We start from the raw sequence: 15,334 nt of genomic DNA on the forward strand, positions 1-15,334 counted from the left end.
AGTGCAGAGACAGTGCCATGTTCTGTCACTTTTAGAAAGCAGAGTGCAGAGACAGTGCCATGTTCTGTCACTTTTAGAAAGCAGAGTGCAGAGACAGTGCCATTTTCTTTCACTTTTAGAAAGCAGAGTGCAGAGACAGTGCCATGTTCTGTCACTTTTAGAAAGCAGAAAGACAGTGCCATTTTCTTTGCCTGTCAGCTGATTAGGCAGTGCGCCAATTGCTTTGGATTTGACGTTGGCATTTGAACATGGCCTTGTAAACCTTGTTCTAATCTGGTAGCCAGAGGTTAAATTAATTGGGAGGTGGGGAGCCCCCGTTGATGGTGACCATTCGAAACCAAAAGCTGTTTTGTTGCTATTTAAAAATATCTGTTGTGATAGCTGTATGCCTAATTGTTATTTTCATATATTCACCCAGTAGGCTAGTGCAATTTTGGTTACACGTAAGCCTATTGGTATGAAAATAACTGAACAACTTGCTATTTAGAGCATTTCCCACAAATGCATGTCTTGTTTTTGGCTTCAAAGACAATAACAAATGATTGTTGGCTGTAACAAATGTGCATTGTCATGCAGTGACAGAATGATAATGGAAATGATTGATCATTATTGATTACCTAGTTGGGCGAACTTTTTAAACCTCTTGCTGTAGACCTACATCGTCATCCTCTGCCTGCATCTCTACCTGTAGCCTACCTGCCCTGGCATAATGTATGTTCACCTATCCCTCTATCAGTCTTGCTTGACTATCTTCCTGAATATTCTAATAGATCAATCTTGCTGGCAAAACTTAATGAAATATTGCTAAGTTATTTACCTATAGTGTAGATATGGAGCTGTTTTTGTTGGATATAATGAATGCTGCGTAGGCCACACAATAATATAAGACAGAGACAAGCTGGCTGGGGGGAATTGGGTCCTGTGGTGGTGGTGGTGAGGTTGTTGGGTTAGTTGGTAGGGAAATTCTTCACAGCGCAATGAATTAATAATGCAGAATAGTAAGCTGACAAAAAGCCAAACAGTAGGTGGCGGCAAAAAACACTAGTAGGTTGTAGTCTGCCATAAAACCTTAAAGAAGAAGGCCGTTAGAACTAGTTTTGACCCGGAAGTGATTACGATTACGCGAAATATTTTCAATGACAATAGAACATGTGTTTATGAACATTTTAACCGTTTTTTTTTTGCGTAAATCATTTACAGAGAAATGGCTTCTCCGAACCATAGCCCGGGTGTAGAAGGGGCGGTCAGGGTAACGGCTTCGCCAGCTGGTAAAACACAGACGTTGGTGTTGGCTTCTAGCCTGGCCGGGCTCCGCGGTAAGAAGAGACCTGCTAACACCGCCATCTCTCCTGCTGTACTGGCCAGTGGGAACAACAGCAAGAAGAAGAAATTTCAGCCCATCGCAAACCCGACACAAGCACAGGTAGTTTCCCCGAAGCTAGTTAGTTAGCTAGCTAGTTACTACATACGCAGAGGAATAGACAGACCAATTAAAATGTTGATCTGATTTCGATGATACAGTAACAATAATTTTGTTGGTCGTGGTAAGGGGTCCTCCTCCCATTACAAAAAATACAGTTAAATCCAATTGTATTTGTCGCATGCGCCGAATACAACAGGTGTAGGTAGACCTTACAGTGAAATGATTACTTACAAGCCCTTAACCAACAATGCTTTAAGAAGTTAAGTAAAACATTTAAAAAAATCTAAGTAACAAATAATTAAACCGCAGCAGTAAAATAACAATATCAATATAATACATAAATATCAAGTAACAATATACAGGGGGTACCGGTACAGAGTCAATGTGCGGGGGGTACCGGTACAGAGTCAATGTGCGGGGGGCACCGGTTAGTTGAGGTAATATGTACATGTAGGTAGAGTTAAAGTGACTATGTATAGGTAATAAACAGAGTATCAGCAGTGTAAAAGAGGGGTCTAGGTAGCCCTTTGATTAGCTGTTCAGGAGTCTTATGGATTGGGGGGGTAGAAGCTGTTAAGAAGCCTTTTGGACCTAGGCTTGAAGTAGTAGAGAGAACAGTCCATGACTAGGGTGCCCGGTTAAAGCCTCACTTCACCACTTTTTAACCTCTTATTCATCATCTCCAGATCAGTCCCAGTGAAAACTATGATCTACGTTCTGCAGTCAAAAACTCTAATCTCTTTTTTGTTTTTCTAAACACCAAAGATCACTCAAAAACTTGAAAAGTAGGGAGATTACATAATGGTTGTAATGCTGGCTGCACTTTGTCCAAACTGGTTGATCTAGCTAGTTATGTAACAGCTGAGCTGTCCCCTGGGCCAAGTTCAGTTGCCAAACAACGTTGCAGATAAAAATGCCATGAATAGAGCCTACATTATCACTTATTTTACATGTCAGAGAGGCATGTTGTAAAAACATAGTGTAACAGTATAACTTTAGTCCCTCGCCCATACCCGGGTTCAAACCAGGGACCCTCTGCACACATCAACAACTGACACCCACGAAGCATCGTTACCCATCCCTCCACAAAAGCCGCGGCCCTTGCAGAGCAAGGGGAAACACTACTTCAAGGTCTCAGAGCAAGTGACGTCACCGATTGAAACGCTATTAGCGTGCACCACCGCTAACTAGCTAGCCATTTCACATCCGTTACACTGGCATATTTCTACCTAACATTCCACAATGTTGCATTCTGCTAAACTGACCCTGTAGGTGACTGCAGTGGAGGCGGTGTCTGAGGGGAAGGCAGTGGGCGTGTCTGACGCTGTAGGTCCAGCCACAACGGAACCAGCAGCCAAACCCCTGCCCTTCAAAGACCCAATATTTGTGGTGAGCAGACTGGGGGGGAACACTTGTGAAATGATAACTGCTTGATAGAGCATTTTCTGTCTTTCCCTCACTTGTCTTCGCCTCACTCCTCTCTCCCCTCTTTTTACAGCATTCAGGGATAGGGGGAGCTGCAGCAGGAAAAAAGAACCGGACCTGGAAAAACCTGAAACAGATTCTGGCAGTGGAACGGACTCTACCCTGGAAGATCAATGACCCCAATTGTGAGTGTGTCTGACTTTGTGTATGAAAGATGTTTTGGGTCAATGTTTCTGCTTTGAAAGATGTTTACAGTGAAAATGAAGAGCCATTTTGGGGATTTTAACAGACGGCTGTGTAACTATAAGCTACTTCTCTGTGCAGTATTACACATGACCTGATTCTTTCTGAGCCTTCTCTGATTGCCTGAATTTGACCTTTGAGCCTGCTGTGTTCAGACTACAGCATCGATGCCCCTCCCTCCCTGAAGCCAGCCAAGAAATACTCAGACATCTCTGGACTCCCCGTGAGTAACTGACACACACACAGTCTTCACACATGTTTATGGACTCTCTGTGAGCTGTTGTCATTTTGTATGTGTCAGGTGAACTACACACACACACACTCACTCTGCATTATGCTATGTGTCCATGTGTCAGGCGAACTACACTGACCCCCAGACCAAGCTGAGGTTCACGTCATCTGAGGAGTTCTCCTTCCTGCGCCTGCTCCCCACTGACGCTGTCACCGGTTACCTGGCGCTCCGCAAGGCCACCTGCATTGTACCCTGACCTCAAGGCCTGCTGGGAGATGGGAGTTCAGCGTGTGTCTGTCATGGCCTGGGAGGGACATTGACCATTATGGGGAACAATGTCTAGGAGGTGTCTGAGACTCTCAGGGAGAGGGACCAACAGGGACTGTTACAGAGAGAGGGATCCAATGGATAACTTTGGCCCCCTTTCGACAACAAGGGAAGCGCCTCTAGTGTCGAGAGACTATCACTCCCAATCTGGCTGATGTCATGATGGGGATGTCTACACAGACATTTTGAGCTAGCTACTGTCTACATAGATATTTTGAGCTAGCTACTGTCTACAGACCTTTTGAGTTGGCTACTGTCTACACAGACCTTTTGAGTTAGCTACTGTCTACACATCTGAGTTGGCTGTCTACAGGAAAAACAATAGAGTGAATAACTTGACCTTCCTATGTTGATTGCTCCTTGATCTGTCTGAAATCATGTGTTTGTTATGTTGCTGTATGATGATAGTGTTGCTACTTGTTTTATCTGCCCTCTGTAAGATAACACTCAACATATTGTTACCTGTTTTTTAATGTATTTATAAAACAAAATACTTATCATCCTTACTGAACGAACTAGTTGTGCCACATTCTGTAATCACCTGCTGTAATGAGATTTGACAGCTTTAAAAGATGACTTTCTCTTTCGGACGCTGTTATCTTTTTGCTTGGGAGCAAAACTGGGAGATGAAGTAGAGAAGAGACTTCCTAATGTGTTTTCCAGGGCTGGGTTAGTTTGAGTTGCTGGTTAACTGTAGAGAGCAACAGTACAATGGCTGCTGCTGTGTGACAACAGGTGCTACCTGTCTCAGGGTCACAAATCAGCTGGGCCAAAATATGTCAGGCCCCAGCGAGAATTGAACTCGCGACCCCTGGTTTACAAGACCAGTGCTCTAACCACTGAGCTATGGAGCCTTACTTGTATAGCAATGCAGAGAATATGCTATTTAATTACCACACCCCTACTGGCTACAATGCAGATGCCACACCTCAGTAATATGTCAGACTCCTTATATAAATACAAGTAACAATAGCTGCCGGTATGATCCCACAAAGCCTTCCGAACCGCCATTGTAAATTATATCAAGTGAGTACCACATTGAGATATACTAAAACCCAAGACAAGGTTTAGGCTTATCAATGACAGTTGGGCAGAAAGATTACACCGAGCTACCCAGAGAGACACAAGATTATGCTGGATCTCTGCTTGTGTCTTTGTTATCGTTCAGTCTAGTTTGAACCGTGAACTGTGTTTGACCATTCAGACAGCTTTGATTATGAAATTCTTGACTGGGCCAGGAAAAACAAACAAGATTTCAAAGGGTTTATCAAAAAGCTAATAGAAGACTGGATTTATCCTGCCTTCTAAAATAGAGAAATACAGTAGGTGATGTGACAGTGCCTCCTGGTGGTATAAAGTGTTTAAAACAAGATTATAAACTGGTTCAAGTCCTGAATGCTGATTGGCTGACAGCCGTGGTATATCAGACTATATACCACTGGTATGATAACATGTATTTTTACTGCTCAAGTTATGTTGGTAACCAGTTTATAATAGCAATAAGTCACCTTGGTGGTTGTGATATGGCCAATATCTCTGCGCATAAGAACAGCTCTTGCCGTGGTATATTGGCCATATGCTACACCCCTTTGTGCCTTATTGCTTAAATATAGTTCGTCACTTTAATTTATAAAAAAATAAAATAAAAAAAACTTGACGGGAGAATGTGCGGTCCTCCATGGACACTTTGACCCACATGTACACACACACGAACTCGAGGAATGAGAAACTACGACTCCGATGGCAGAAGGATGGAAACTCAAGAAACGCTTTGAAATTAATACCAATGTGTGAAATAAAATCGAAATATTACCTCATGGTATGAGTTACCCGGAGTTCACACACATGAAAGACACAATTTAGGATAAATACAAACGGAGATATGTTTTTGCAAAGAACCCCTCATGTTGTCCAGTTTAATCGGATCTGTAATTATTAAACAATATATGCATGTTATGAAATGTATTCTCATAAATACTAATGTGAACAGTCCAAATTCTGTTTAAACTGAAGCTGTTTACGATGCCTCAGTCGGGCAGATACGAGTGCACAGTTTCATATTGTTATCACATGTTCGTTGCGCAGAACTGTCAGTTACAATCAGGGTAATTACCACACCTGAAGGTGTTACGCAATTGGGTAGCTTTGACAATCAAATGGATGGGTATTAAAACGCATGCAATTACAATGCGTAATGACGCACAATGGCTGCGGTGGCACTGTTGGAAGACTTGGCGAGAGCGACTTATCAGAGACCAGCAAGATCTACTGGCCAATGATAAGGAGTGGCTTATGAGCTGGTTCTCTTGGATCTGTGTTGTAGTGGGCCCATCTTTACAGAGAAGCACCAGCAGAAACAAAGCCGTGGCTGCACTTAAACTCCTTGGCAACCTCGTTAATAGCGTTGATGGTGTCTCTTTGCGTTTACAGGACTGCATCTGTGAGGACACGGCCGCTGGAGGTGCAGTGGAGACGCCGGGGCTGGGGGCATTCAGCTCCTGCTCCGCCACCGACCCCACTGGAACTCAGTTCCCGCTCCGCAGCGCCACCGAACCCGCTGGAACACGCAGACTAAAAACAATAGAATGTGTAAATGTTTAAACAACTTGAATGCATCTGCTTTATTCTTTTCAAACGTGTGAATACCATTTACGTACCTGGATCATCCGGTGCGTCTTGCATGTCCATGTCCCCCTTCGTCACTACTCAGGAGGGATTCCCCTATATTACCGGCAAGGGGGTTGAGCTCCGGTGTCCTTTTCTCCGCGGGGGCAGAACACTAAGGCGATGCACCTTTTGTCGGACCACCTTTTCATTTCTGAGCCAGCAGCATTCACAGCGTCCGCCACATGTAAAGCCCCACTATGTCCACCAAAGCATATATTTTCTTTCTTCATCCTCCCCTACAAGAACGTCCATTTCACACTGGGTGAAATGTTTCTTTTTATTGCCTTTCTGTCGGGATTTGTAGTCATGCAGTCATTATGGAGGAATATCAATTAGTGGCGTTTCACTGACTATTTATAGGCAACTATGGCCGTTAAAAGGGTGGGACAAGACGCTCACTCACTTGCGCCAAATTTCGAGTTGATTGTGATTTCTAACGGAAAACCGGCGTGGGACGTGCATACGCACTGTTAAAAATCAGAATATGTTTGTATGTAAGCACTTTCTGTGTTTTGTCCGTACGCCACCTTTTGACGTGAATCCCCCGCCCATTTTTATAAATGAGGCATCTGGTCTGTAAACTGTTTCCTCCTGGATACAGAGTGAGAGTGAAATAAATGTTCTGATTGGTTCTAGTCTAGGTAATGCATGTTCAGCAGTAGTATCTGTAAACGAGAGGAAGGACCAGCACTGGAGTTGTCAGTGCCTTGTTCTCGGCAGAGTTCTCCCACACGCTCACGAACTGAGAGATGAACCTCTCTGTGGCTATTGTCGTTCTTACTGCGGTCGTCTGCACTTCGGCAGAAAGTAAGTATTCTATTGATTTGAATGCCAATTGAATTAGGGCCAGGATTATATTAATTTATTCAAGGTACTGGGTATATGAAGAGTGATAACGGTTTAAAATAGACTTTGAACCAGTATTTGGTTCAATCACTTTGTAAAGATTGAAGCTGATGTTAATGATTTGGTGTATTTATCACTCAACTGAACTTGTATGTTATCTGTTTGGGTTTCCAGTTCCTCATGAGACCGTCTATGTGCAGGGCTGTCTTGAGAAGACAAAGGTGGAGGCGGAGGCAGAGCTTCAGGTGGATGGGGAGGAAGTGGTATATGCTGACTTCCAGAGTGGACAGGAAGTTTGGACATTGCCTGAGTTCCTGGGGCCATTCCCAAGCTCCACTGTTCATAACTTCTACAAGAATGCCGTTAAAGGCAGACGATTGTGTCAGGATGCCTTGGCTCTTTGGATATTAGAAGAAAAGTTTCCACCTGAGGTAAAAGGTAAAGAGCAAATCAACTTTATGACAATAATTAAACCGAAGATGAAAAGTGACATTTCTGTATTACAGTGAGAGATTGATTTTAAAGCTAGTGGTTGTATTTCCCCCCCCCCCCCCCCCCCCCCCCCAGATGCCCCTGAGAGCACCATCTACCCCAGGGCTGAGGAGGTGCTGGGGTTGGAGAACACCCTTATCTGCTTTGCCAATCATTTCTACCCCCCGCCTGTCAAAGTCAACTGGACCAAGAATGGCCTAGAGGTGACTGAGGGAGCGTCTCTCAGTCGGTACTATCCTAATAAAGATGGAACGTTCCACCAGTTTTCCAGCCTGAGTTTCACTCCACAGGAGGGGGATGTCTATGCCTGCACTGTAGAGCACACAGCCTTGGAGGACCCCAAAACCAGGTTCTGGGGTGAGAAACTGTTTCTCTAAATAGGGTATTTATTAAATTATCTTGAGTCTTTGGAAGCCTATCAGATATAAGAAAATCTGAAACTCAGGCTAATGTTTCCTCATAAACTATTGCCACTGTAATATATAATAATTGAAATATGTATTTCTTCAATGTTTTGATGGCACTGCTCTCCTCTTGTCCCCCAGAGATACATGAGGTGAGTGGGTCCAGTGCTGGTCCTGCTGTATTCTGTGGAGTGGGCCTGACTCTGGGACTGTTGGGAGTGGCTACCGGAACATTCCTGTACGTCAAAGGACAACAGTTTAACTGAATTGTGACATATATGAAATCTAAAAAATCCTCTTTTGCAGTTGTAGGTAAACAATGTGACAGAATTAGTGGCGTACCGCAGTTTCATATTTTTTGTTGAGGGGGGAAACCGCTAACGTCGTACAATTTTACACATTTTGCCACTGGGCAAAGAAAAATAGGCAGTTTTATAACTAATCTCATGCTAATTTGCCATGAGGCTGAGAGAGAATGTTGCTGTTTTAAAGCTAATTTCCTGCAATTCTACACATATTGCCATGGGACAGAGAGAAATGTGCATTTTCTAAGCACATTTCCTGCTATTCTATACATTTTGCTCTGAGGCTGAGAGAAAAGGTTGAAGTTTAGCAGCTAATTTCCTGTCATTTTAAACATTTTTGCCATGGCTTATGACATGTTCATATGTTATCTGGGGGGGGGGGGGGGGGCTGACCTCCAGGGTGTACCCACCTTTTCTTTTGGAGAGAGGGGGGTGCAGGGAGTGTGTGGTGCGCCAGTGCAAATAATATTATTAACTACTCTGTAACGGTTTAATTTTTTGTCTGTCAATAAAATCTTAAATATTTTTTGGGAAAACAATCAAAGGTATCATAAATATGCACCCATCCTGAGACGTTTAACAATAATAGACACATGAATGGATCACATTCATTAATTGTTCCCGTCTTTTACATTGTACACTGCAAATGGGTAATTCCCCCCTCCGTCATCAATACTTACATGATCACAAACTTTAATGTCATTTCACCATTTACTACTAACTATCAGTTGTGTGGTAAACAGGAGGAAGCATGAATTTTTATACAATGTACTGAAACTGTGTGAGAATGGGAGAGCATGTCTGAGCTATTGTGGGACCAATACCATAGAAACTCAAACAAGACTGTAAAGTAGTAGGTTGGTTAATATTTACACACAGTGACAGGAATAAGAGTTTTATTGTATGCAATAATTCGTATGGGACTTTGTCTGGTGTCAAATCAATAATCATAAACAGGGTCGGGTAGGTTACTTTCTAAATGTAATCCATTACTAGTTAAGTGTCATTGTAATCCGTAGCGTAACTTTTGAATTACCCAAACTAACAGATTACGTTCAGTTACTTTTGCATTACTTTCCCTTTAATAAAGAGGCGTTAGAAAAAGACAAAGGATCCATCCAACACATTTGCTGTGTCATAGTGGTCTCTGACTTGTGGTCAGACTCGCTCAGACGGACAAACTTCAACTTGCACAATTTTTCAAAGCTGAATTGAATGAAATTGAGAAAACAAAGTGTCAATGTATTTTTTCACAGACATCGATTCTGAATTTAAAAGTAATTTGAGAAGTAATCTAGTTTTTCAAAATAATTTGTAATCTGATTGCAATATTTTAGCTGGTAATGTAATTACACATCAGTCATGAATTGCAGTGCTTTGTGATATGCTTAGTGAGAGAGAGAGCATAGCAATATTATAACAAATGACTTCCTGAAAGACTTTAGAGCTGTTTCACTACTGGACTGACATTGGTCCATCCAATCTGATTCCTAATTCTGTTCCATTCCGTTATAGACACAGGCCAACATTAACCACATAGAGACACAGAAGGACGAATCTAACTCTGTTCTCGTTCTGAGAAGTAAACATGTCTGTGCTGAATCTCTCGTCCATCCACCTATTGCTTCTCGTCTCCTCTCTGTCTGGAGTAGGTGAGTAAAATTCTGCTCCTGTCCTATAGATGTGATCAGGTTTGACAGGAACCACAGAATGACTTTGAATTGATCAAGATACACAAAGTCAGTCCAAAGTCTTAGTTATCGTCTTGAGCTTTGTAAAATGACTGCCATTATAGACACTTGTAGTGGTGAGATAGTCAACATTAATGCTGTTGTTTGTGGTCGTTGTACAGAGAGACTGAAGGGATTGAAGTCTAGTGGTGAGATAGTCAACATTAATGCTGTTGTTTGTGGTCTCTGTACAGAGAGACTGAAGGGATTGAAGTCTAGTGGTGAGATAGTCAACATTAATGCTGTTGTTTGTGGTCTCTGTACAGAGAGACTGAAGGGATTGAAGTCTAGTGGTGAGATAGTCAACATTAATGCTGTTGTTTGTGGTCTCTGTACAGAGAGACTGAAGGGATTGAAGTCTAGTGGTGGAATAATCACCCACTTGTGATACATGAGTAAAAATATAGATACCTTTTTAATAGAAAGTTACTCAAGTAAAAGTGGAAGTCACCTAGTAAAATACTACTTCAGTAAACGTCTAAAAGTATTTGGTTCTAAATATACTTAAGTATCAAAGTAAATATAATTTCTAAAATATGCTTAAATATCAATATCAATATCAATATCAATTTCAAATTCCTTATATTATGCAAAGCAGACGGCACCATTTTCTTGTTTTTAAAATTGACAGATATCCAGGGGCGCACTCCAACACTTAGACATCATTTACAAATGACGCATTTGTGTTTGGTGAGTCTGCCAGATCAGAGGCAGTAGATGACCATGTGTTCTCTTGACAAGTGTGTGAATTGGACCATGTTCCTGTCCTGCTAAGCATTCAAAATGTAACGAATATTTTGGGTGTCAGGGAAAATGTACGGAGTGAAAAGTACATTCTTTTCTTTAGGAATAACTCCAGTATGTATTGATATAATTTCACAGGATTTGGTTTTGGATGGAAGCTGTAGAGATTGGTAAGAAATGGCCAAATGTAGCCAAATATCTTATTCATCCATTTTAGTATTTTAAAATTGTACTTTTAAAGTAACTGTCCAGTGTTTCCAGATTTCTATGAAATATGATATATAATTAATTACAATAAGTGTGAAATAGTTTTCCATACAGTTTTGAAATGGTGTGGGTGTACCCCATCAACAGAATGGTGTGGGTGTACCCCATCAACAGAATGGTGTGGGTGTACCCTAACAACAGAATGGTGTGGGTGTACCCCAACAACAGAATGGTGTGGGTGTACCCCATCAACAGAATGGTGTGGGTGTACCCCATCAACAGAATGGTGTGGGTGTACCCCATCAACAGAATGGTGTGGGTGTACCCCATCAACAGAATGGTGTGGGTGTACCCCATCAACATAATGGTGTGGGTGTACCCCATCAACAGAATGGTGTGGGTGTACCCCATCAACAGAATGGTGTGGGTGTACCCCATCAACAGAATGGTGTGGGTGTACCCCATCAACAGAATGGTGTGGGTGTACCCCATCAACAGAATGGTGTGGGTGTACCCCATCAACAGAATGGTGTGGGTGTACCCCATCAACAGAATGGTGTGGGTGTACCCCAACAACAGAATGGTGTGGGTGTACCCCAACAACAGAATGGTGTGGGTGTACCCCATCAACAGAATGGTGTGGGTGTACCCCATCAACAGAATGGTGTGGGTGTACCCCAACAACAGAATGGTGTGGGTGTACCCCAACAACATAATGGTGTGGGTGTACCCCAACAACAGAATGGTGTGGGTGTACCCCATCAACAGAATGGTGTGGGTGTACCCCATCAACAGAATGGTGTGGGTGTACCCCATCAACAGAATGGTGTGGGTGTACCCCATCAACAGAATGGTGTGGGTGTACCCCATCAACAGAATGGTGTGGGTGTACCCCATCAACAGAATGGTGTGGGTGTACCCCATCAACAGAATGGTGTGGGTGTACCCCAACAACAAAATGGTGTGGGTGTACCCCATCAACAGAATGGTGTGGGTGTACCCCATCAACAGAATGGTGTGGGTGTACCCCATCAACAGAATGGTGTGGGTGTACCCCAACAACAGAATGGTGTGGGTGTACCCCAACAACAGAATGGTGTGGGTGTACCCCAACAACAGAATTGTGTGGGTGTACCCCAACAACAGAATGAGTTAACAGAATATTCACTTTTAAAGGGAGATTTTCACTGGACAGTTACTTTAAAATGGCAATATTTTCTCTCAGCCTCATGTCAAAATGTGTAGAGTAGCAGGAAACCTGCTTTAAAACTGAAGGGGAAAAATCTGAAGAATAGCATGAGATGAGCTATAAAAAAGCATTTTTTTTTCTCTGCCCAAAATGTGTAGAATTGCAAGAAATCACCTTACAAACTTCAAAATTGTCTCTGATTCATGACAAAATGTGTAGAATAGCAGTATAAAGTTGCAAATTTTTCTCTTAGCTGTTCCCCCCCCCCCAAAGTTTGTTTTCCCTAAAAATTATATATATTTTTTTATTTTGGGGGGAGGGGCCTTAAACTTTCCACTTATACTGTGTTTTCAAAATACCCCTCAAAATAACCCTCAAGAGAGGCATAATAAGTGATGTCAAGCTGTGTACAATCGCAGGAAATGCATTTTAAAATGTCCAAAAACATTACAAACTACAATTTCACCCTTGATTTAAGTATATAGTGGCCAAAGTGTGTCATCCTCTGCGTTCTTGTAATCGTACACGGATGAAATCGTGCACTAAACATGTTTGTATTTTGAAAAAGAATTATTCCATCTAATATTTCTATAGACAAAGATACATTCTGTGGATTTCACTCTTTATGTATTTGTTTTCTCTGGTTTGTTGATCTGATGATATTATGAAAGAAGAGAAACGAGACCTCCAGATATCATCTTGTTTGTGACTGTTTATTTGACAGATGGCTATTTTGGACACTTTGAGATGAGGTGTCGGTTCAGCTCCGAGGAGCCCCGTGATATTGAGTTTCTGCTGCAGGTCTACGGCAACAAGAAGTTACTGGGACAATACAACAGCACAACAGAGAAATGTACGGTCTACACACAATGGATGAAGAACTTCACTGAAACGGCCTGCAAAGGCCCTGCTTTTCTGGCCGCGAGGAGAGAAGAAATGAAGAAATACTGCAGCAGCAACGTTCCTGTGGTGTTTGGGTACTTACTAGATAAGGCAGGTGAGTGAATGAGTACATACTCAATGGTAGTGATAAGGAGGAATACATACTAGATGAGATAGATGAACATCATGAAAAGAGCATGAGGCGAGCCCTGAAGAACCTAGTATGTTCTTCCCTCTCCAGTTGAGCCCTACATCAGGCTGAGGTCAGTGGAGCCGTTCAGTACCAGACACCTGGCCATGCTCGTGTGCAGCGCCTACGACTTCTACCCCAAACCCATCAGAGTGACGTGGCTGAGGGACGGACAGGAAGTGACCTCAAATGTGACTTCCACAGAGGAGCTGGTCAATGGGGATTGGACCTACCAGATCCACTCGCACCTGGAGTACACACCCACACCTGGAGAGAGAATTGCCTGTATGGTGGAGCACTTCAGCCTCACTGAGCCCAAACTGTATGACTGGGGTAAGTGTGTGTGTGGAGTGTCTGAATGAGATACGAGTGCTTGGGAGGGAGGGTTTATCAGTCTATTTATTATAAGATGTATGTCTTAATTGTCTGTGTGATTACAGACCCCTCCATGCCTGGTCCTGAGAAGAATAAGATGGTGATTGGGGCCTGTGGGCTGCTGCTGGGGGTGGTCTTTATAGCAGCTGGACTGATCTACTACAGGAAGAAATCTACTGGTGAGGAGACACAGGCTATTCTATGTCAAACCAACCAAATAATTTCAAGTCCAAATTTGAAATGCAACTTTATCTTTTTTGTTCTCTTTCAGAAGGACGAGTGTTGGTGCCGACCATGGCGCTGCCAGAAAGTTATGGCACCATCTAGTGGTTCACACCAGTCTGCCTTCTGAAGGTTGTGATCTGAACCCACTTAATTAGTCTGGGTACCAGTCTTTTTAGCTTGTTGCCTTTTCCGTGACATATGCCAAGGAGGTCAAGTAGTGGAATGTCAGCTAAAAAGACTGGTACCCAGACTACCACTTAATCATTCCAAGCACACTGTCTTCTCAGTCTCCCAGGCCTTTTGCATTGGAGGAGAGGAGAGGTTGCAGCCAGAAACTCCCAAGGCCCTTCTATGGGGATCAGAATCCCGGCATTCAAATCAAGAGTTTACCACCGAGTGGCCAACTTGATCAAATCTATGTCCACATCCTGTGCGTCTGAGACATAAGATCTAGGATATGATTTTGTAAGGAATTTTCAGATGCGACAAACACGATTGGTTTATGGAATTGTTCATCCTTAGGTTTTGATTCTAATTCTTGTTTCTATTGGCAACTGATGTTATTGTTAACTTGGCTTTGTCTTTAATTAAAATAGTTTTATTTTGCAGTTTTCATTTGTTTGGGTATTTGTTGATAGATTCGCAAGGGGTAGGCTATATTTAACCAATAAGGTCCAAGGAGGTGTGGTATACGGCCAATATACCATGCCAACGGGCTGTTCTTTAGTACGACACAACGCTGAGTACCTAGATACCGCCCTTAGCAGTGGCATATTGGCCATATACTACAAACCTCCAAGGTGCCTTATTGTTATTATAAACAAGTTACCAACATAAATATGACTGTAAACAAGAAATGTTGCATCATACCCATAGTTCAGGTCACGTCCCACTGCTTAGACGCTGCCAGATCTTACAACACCTAGATAGGTATTTTACCTTTCAGCTAACCACATATGTTATAGCAATCTGTCAGTCGATGACAAGTCGATGGACACAGTCGACAGTCGATGACGTGGCATGCAACCATTGGTTGATTCATGCAACATCTAAGCAGTGGAAAGCAACCATACCGTCTGATATTCCACATCTTTCAGCCAATCAGCATCCAGAAGCCAAACTACCCAGTTTATAAATGTCTATATTAGTGAAAAGCTATAAGGCTATAAGTCAAATTACTTCCTCTCATGCCTTCCCTTCCTTCATGGACACTTATGCAAAAAATTTAATAAAATAAAATAAAATAATGAAAGCCATTTGAAAGTAAACATCCTCCATATTGTTTTCACTCATCCTTTGCTTTCAGATCAGTGCAAATCAAGGAAAGGAGGCTAAGACACAGGAAAGGAGGCTAGGCTAGGACATAGGAAAAGAGGTTAGGCTAGGTCACAGGAAAGGAGGCTAGGACACAGAAGTATAGCACCAGCA

The 15,334-nt window shown here is 42.5% G+C and overlaps 3 protein-coding genes, 1 long non-coding RNA gene and 1 other non-coding gene across 6 annotated transcripts; 3 read left to right on the top strand and 2 right to left on the bottom strand.

The window, feature by feature from the left end:
* Positions 1-1,038: 1,038 nt before the first annotated feature.
* On the top strand, positions 1,039-4,237 carry ino80c (INO80 complex subunit C). The gene is made up of 5 exons (XM_020469651.2): positions 1,039-1,423; positions 2,696-2,812; positions 2,922-3,033; positions 3,247-3,314; positions 3,448-4,237. Exons 1-5 carry the CDS (start codon positions 1,205-1,207, stop codon positions 3,577-3,579), a joined length of 648 nt encoding a protein of 215 aa, XP_020325240.1. The 5' UTR covers positions 1,039-1,204; the 3' UTR covers positions 3,580-4,237.
* A 194-nt stretch (positions 4,238-4,431) lies between these two features.
* trnat-ugu (transfer RNA threonine (anticodon UGU)) lies at positions 4,432-4,504 on the bottom strand. Its single transcript has one exon. It is a non-coding gene; the product is annotated as a tRNA-Thr (tRNA).
* A 472-nt stretch (positions 4,505-4,976) lies between these two features.
* Positions 4,977-6,796, bottom strand: LOC116359280 (uncharacterized). The gene is made up of 2 exons (XR_004206648.1): positions 6,308-6,796; positions 4,977-6,221 (listed from the first exon to the last, which is right to left on the bottom strand). It is a non-coding gene; the product is annotated as an uncharacterized LOC116359280 (long non-coding RNA).
* Positions 6,130-9,440, top strand: LOC116359279 (H-2 class II histocompatibility antigen, A-Q alpha chain). Its single transcript, XM_031812007.1, has 5 exons — positions 6,130-6,239; positions 6,954-7,124; positions 7,338-7,601; positions 7,731-8,012; positions 8,201-9,440. Exons 2-5 carry the CDS (start codon positions 7,067-7,069, stop codon positions 8,323-8,325), a joined length of 729 nt encoding a protein of 242 aa, XP_031667867.1. The 5' UTR covers positions 6,130-6,239; positions 6,954-7,066; the 3' UTR covers positions 8,326-9,440.
* Positions 9,441-9,522: 82 nt separating this feature from the next.
* LOC109877468 (H-2 class II histocompatibility antigen, E-S beta chain-like) lies at positions 9,523-14,517 on the top strand. 2 transcript variants are annotated; one of them, XM_020469720.2, is made up of 7 exons: positions 9,523-9,641; positions 9,880-10,016; positions 12,959-13,231; positions 13,358-13,639; positions 13,747-13,860; positions 13,953-14,047; positions 14,150-14,517. In XM_020469720.2, exons 2-6 carry the CDS (start codon positions 9,953-9,955, stop codon positions 14,006-14,008), a joined length of 789 nt encoding a protein of 262 aa, XP_020325309.2. In that variant the 5' UTR covers positions 9,523-9,641; positions 9,880-9,952; the 3' UTR covers positions 14,009-14,047; positions 14,150-14,517. The 2 variants fall into 2 exon arrangements, with proteins under 2 accessions (XP_020325309.2, XP_031667866.1); XM_031812006.1 differs by having other exon boundaries at positions 13,953-14,517.
* The last annotated feature ends 817 nt before the right edge of the window (positions 14,518-15,334 follow it).

This window comes from Oncorhynchus kisutch, unplaced genomic scaffold (genome assembly GCF_002021735.2).
Source record: "Oncorhynchus kisutch isolate 150728-3 unplaced genomic scaffold, Okis_V2 Okis02a-Okis13b_hom, whole genome shotgun sequence".
Classification (NCBI taxonomy): domain Eukaryota; kingdom Metazoa; phylum Chordata; class Actinopteri; order Salmoniformes; family Salmonidae; genus Oncorhynchus; species Oncorhynchus kisutch.

Bases quoted from the DNA above. Each gene is read 5' to 3' on its own strand.
- ino80c (XM_020469651.2), top strand. From the start codon at position 1,205: ATGGCTTCTCCGAACCATAGCCCGGGTGTAGAAGGGGCGGTCAGGGTA. The intron at 2,813-2,921 runs GTGAGCAGACTG...CTCTTTTTACAG, and splicing joins TCAAAGACCCAATATTTGTG to CATTCAGGGATAGGGGGAGC. The intron at 3,315-3,447 runs GTGAGTAACTGA...TCCATGTGTCAG, and splicing joins CAGACATCTCTGGACTCCCC to GCGAACTACACTGACCCCCA.
- LOC116359279 (XM_031812007.1), top strand. From the start codon at position 7,067: ATGAACCTCTCTGTGGCTATTGTCGTTCTTACTGCGGTCGTCTGCACT. The intron at 7,125-7,337 runs GTAAGTATTCTA...TTGGGTTTCCAG, and splicing joins CGTCTGCACTTCGGCAGAAA to TTCCTCATGAGACCGTCTAT. The intron at 8,013-8,200 runs GTGAGAAACTGT...CTTGTCCCCCAG, and splicing joins CCCCAAAACCAGGTTCTGGG to AGATACATGAGGTGAGTGGG.
- LOC109877468 (XM_031812006.1), top strand. From the start codon at position 9,953: ATGTCTGTGCTGAATCTCTCGTCCATCCACCTATTGCTTCTCGTCTCC. The intron at 10,017-12,958 runs GTGAGTAAAATT...TTTATTTGACAG, and splicing joins CTCCTCTCTGTCTGGAGTAG to ATGGCTATTTTGGACACTTT. The intron at 13,640-13,746 runs GTAAGTGTGTGT...GTGTGATTACAG, and splicing joins GCCCAAACTGTATGACTGGG to ACCCCTCCATGCCTGGTCCT.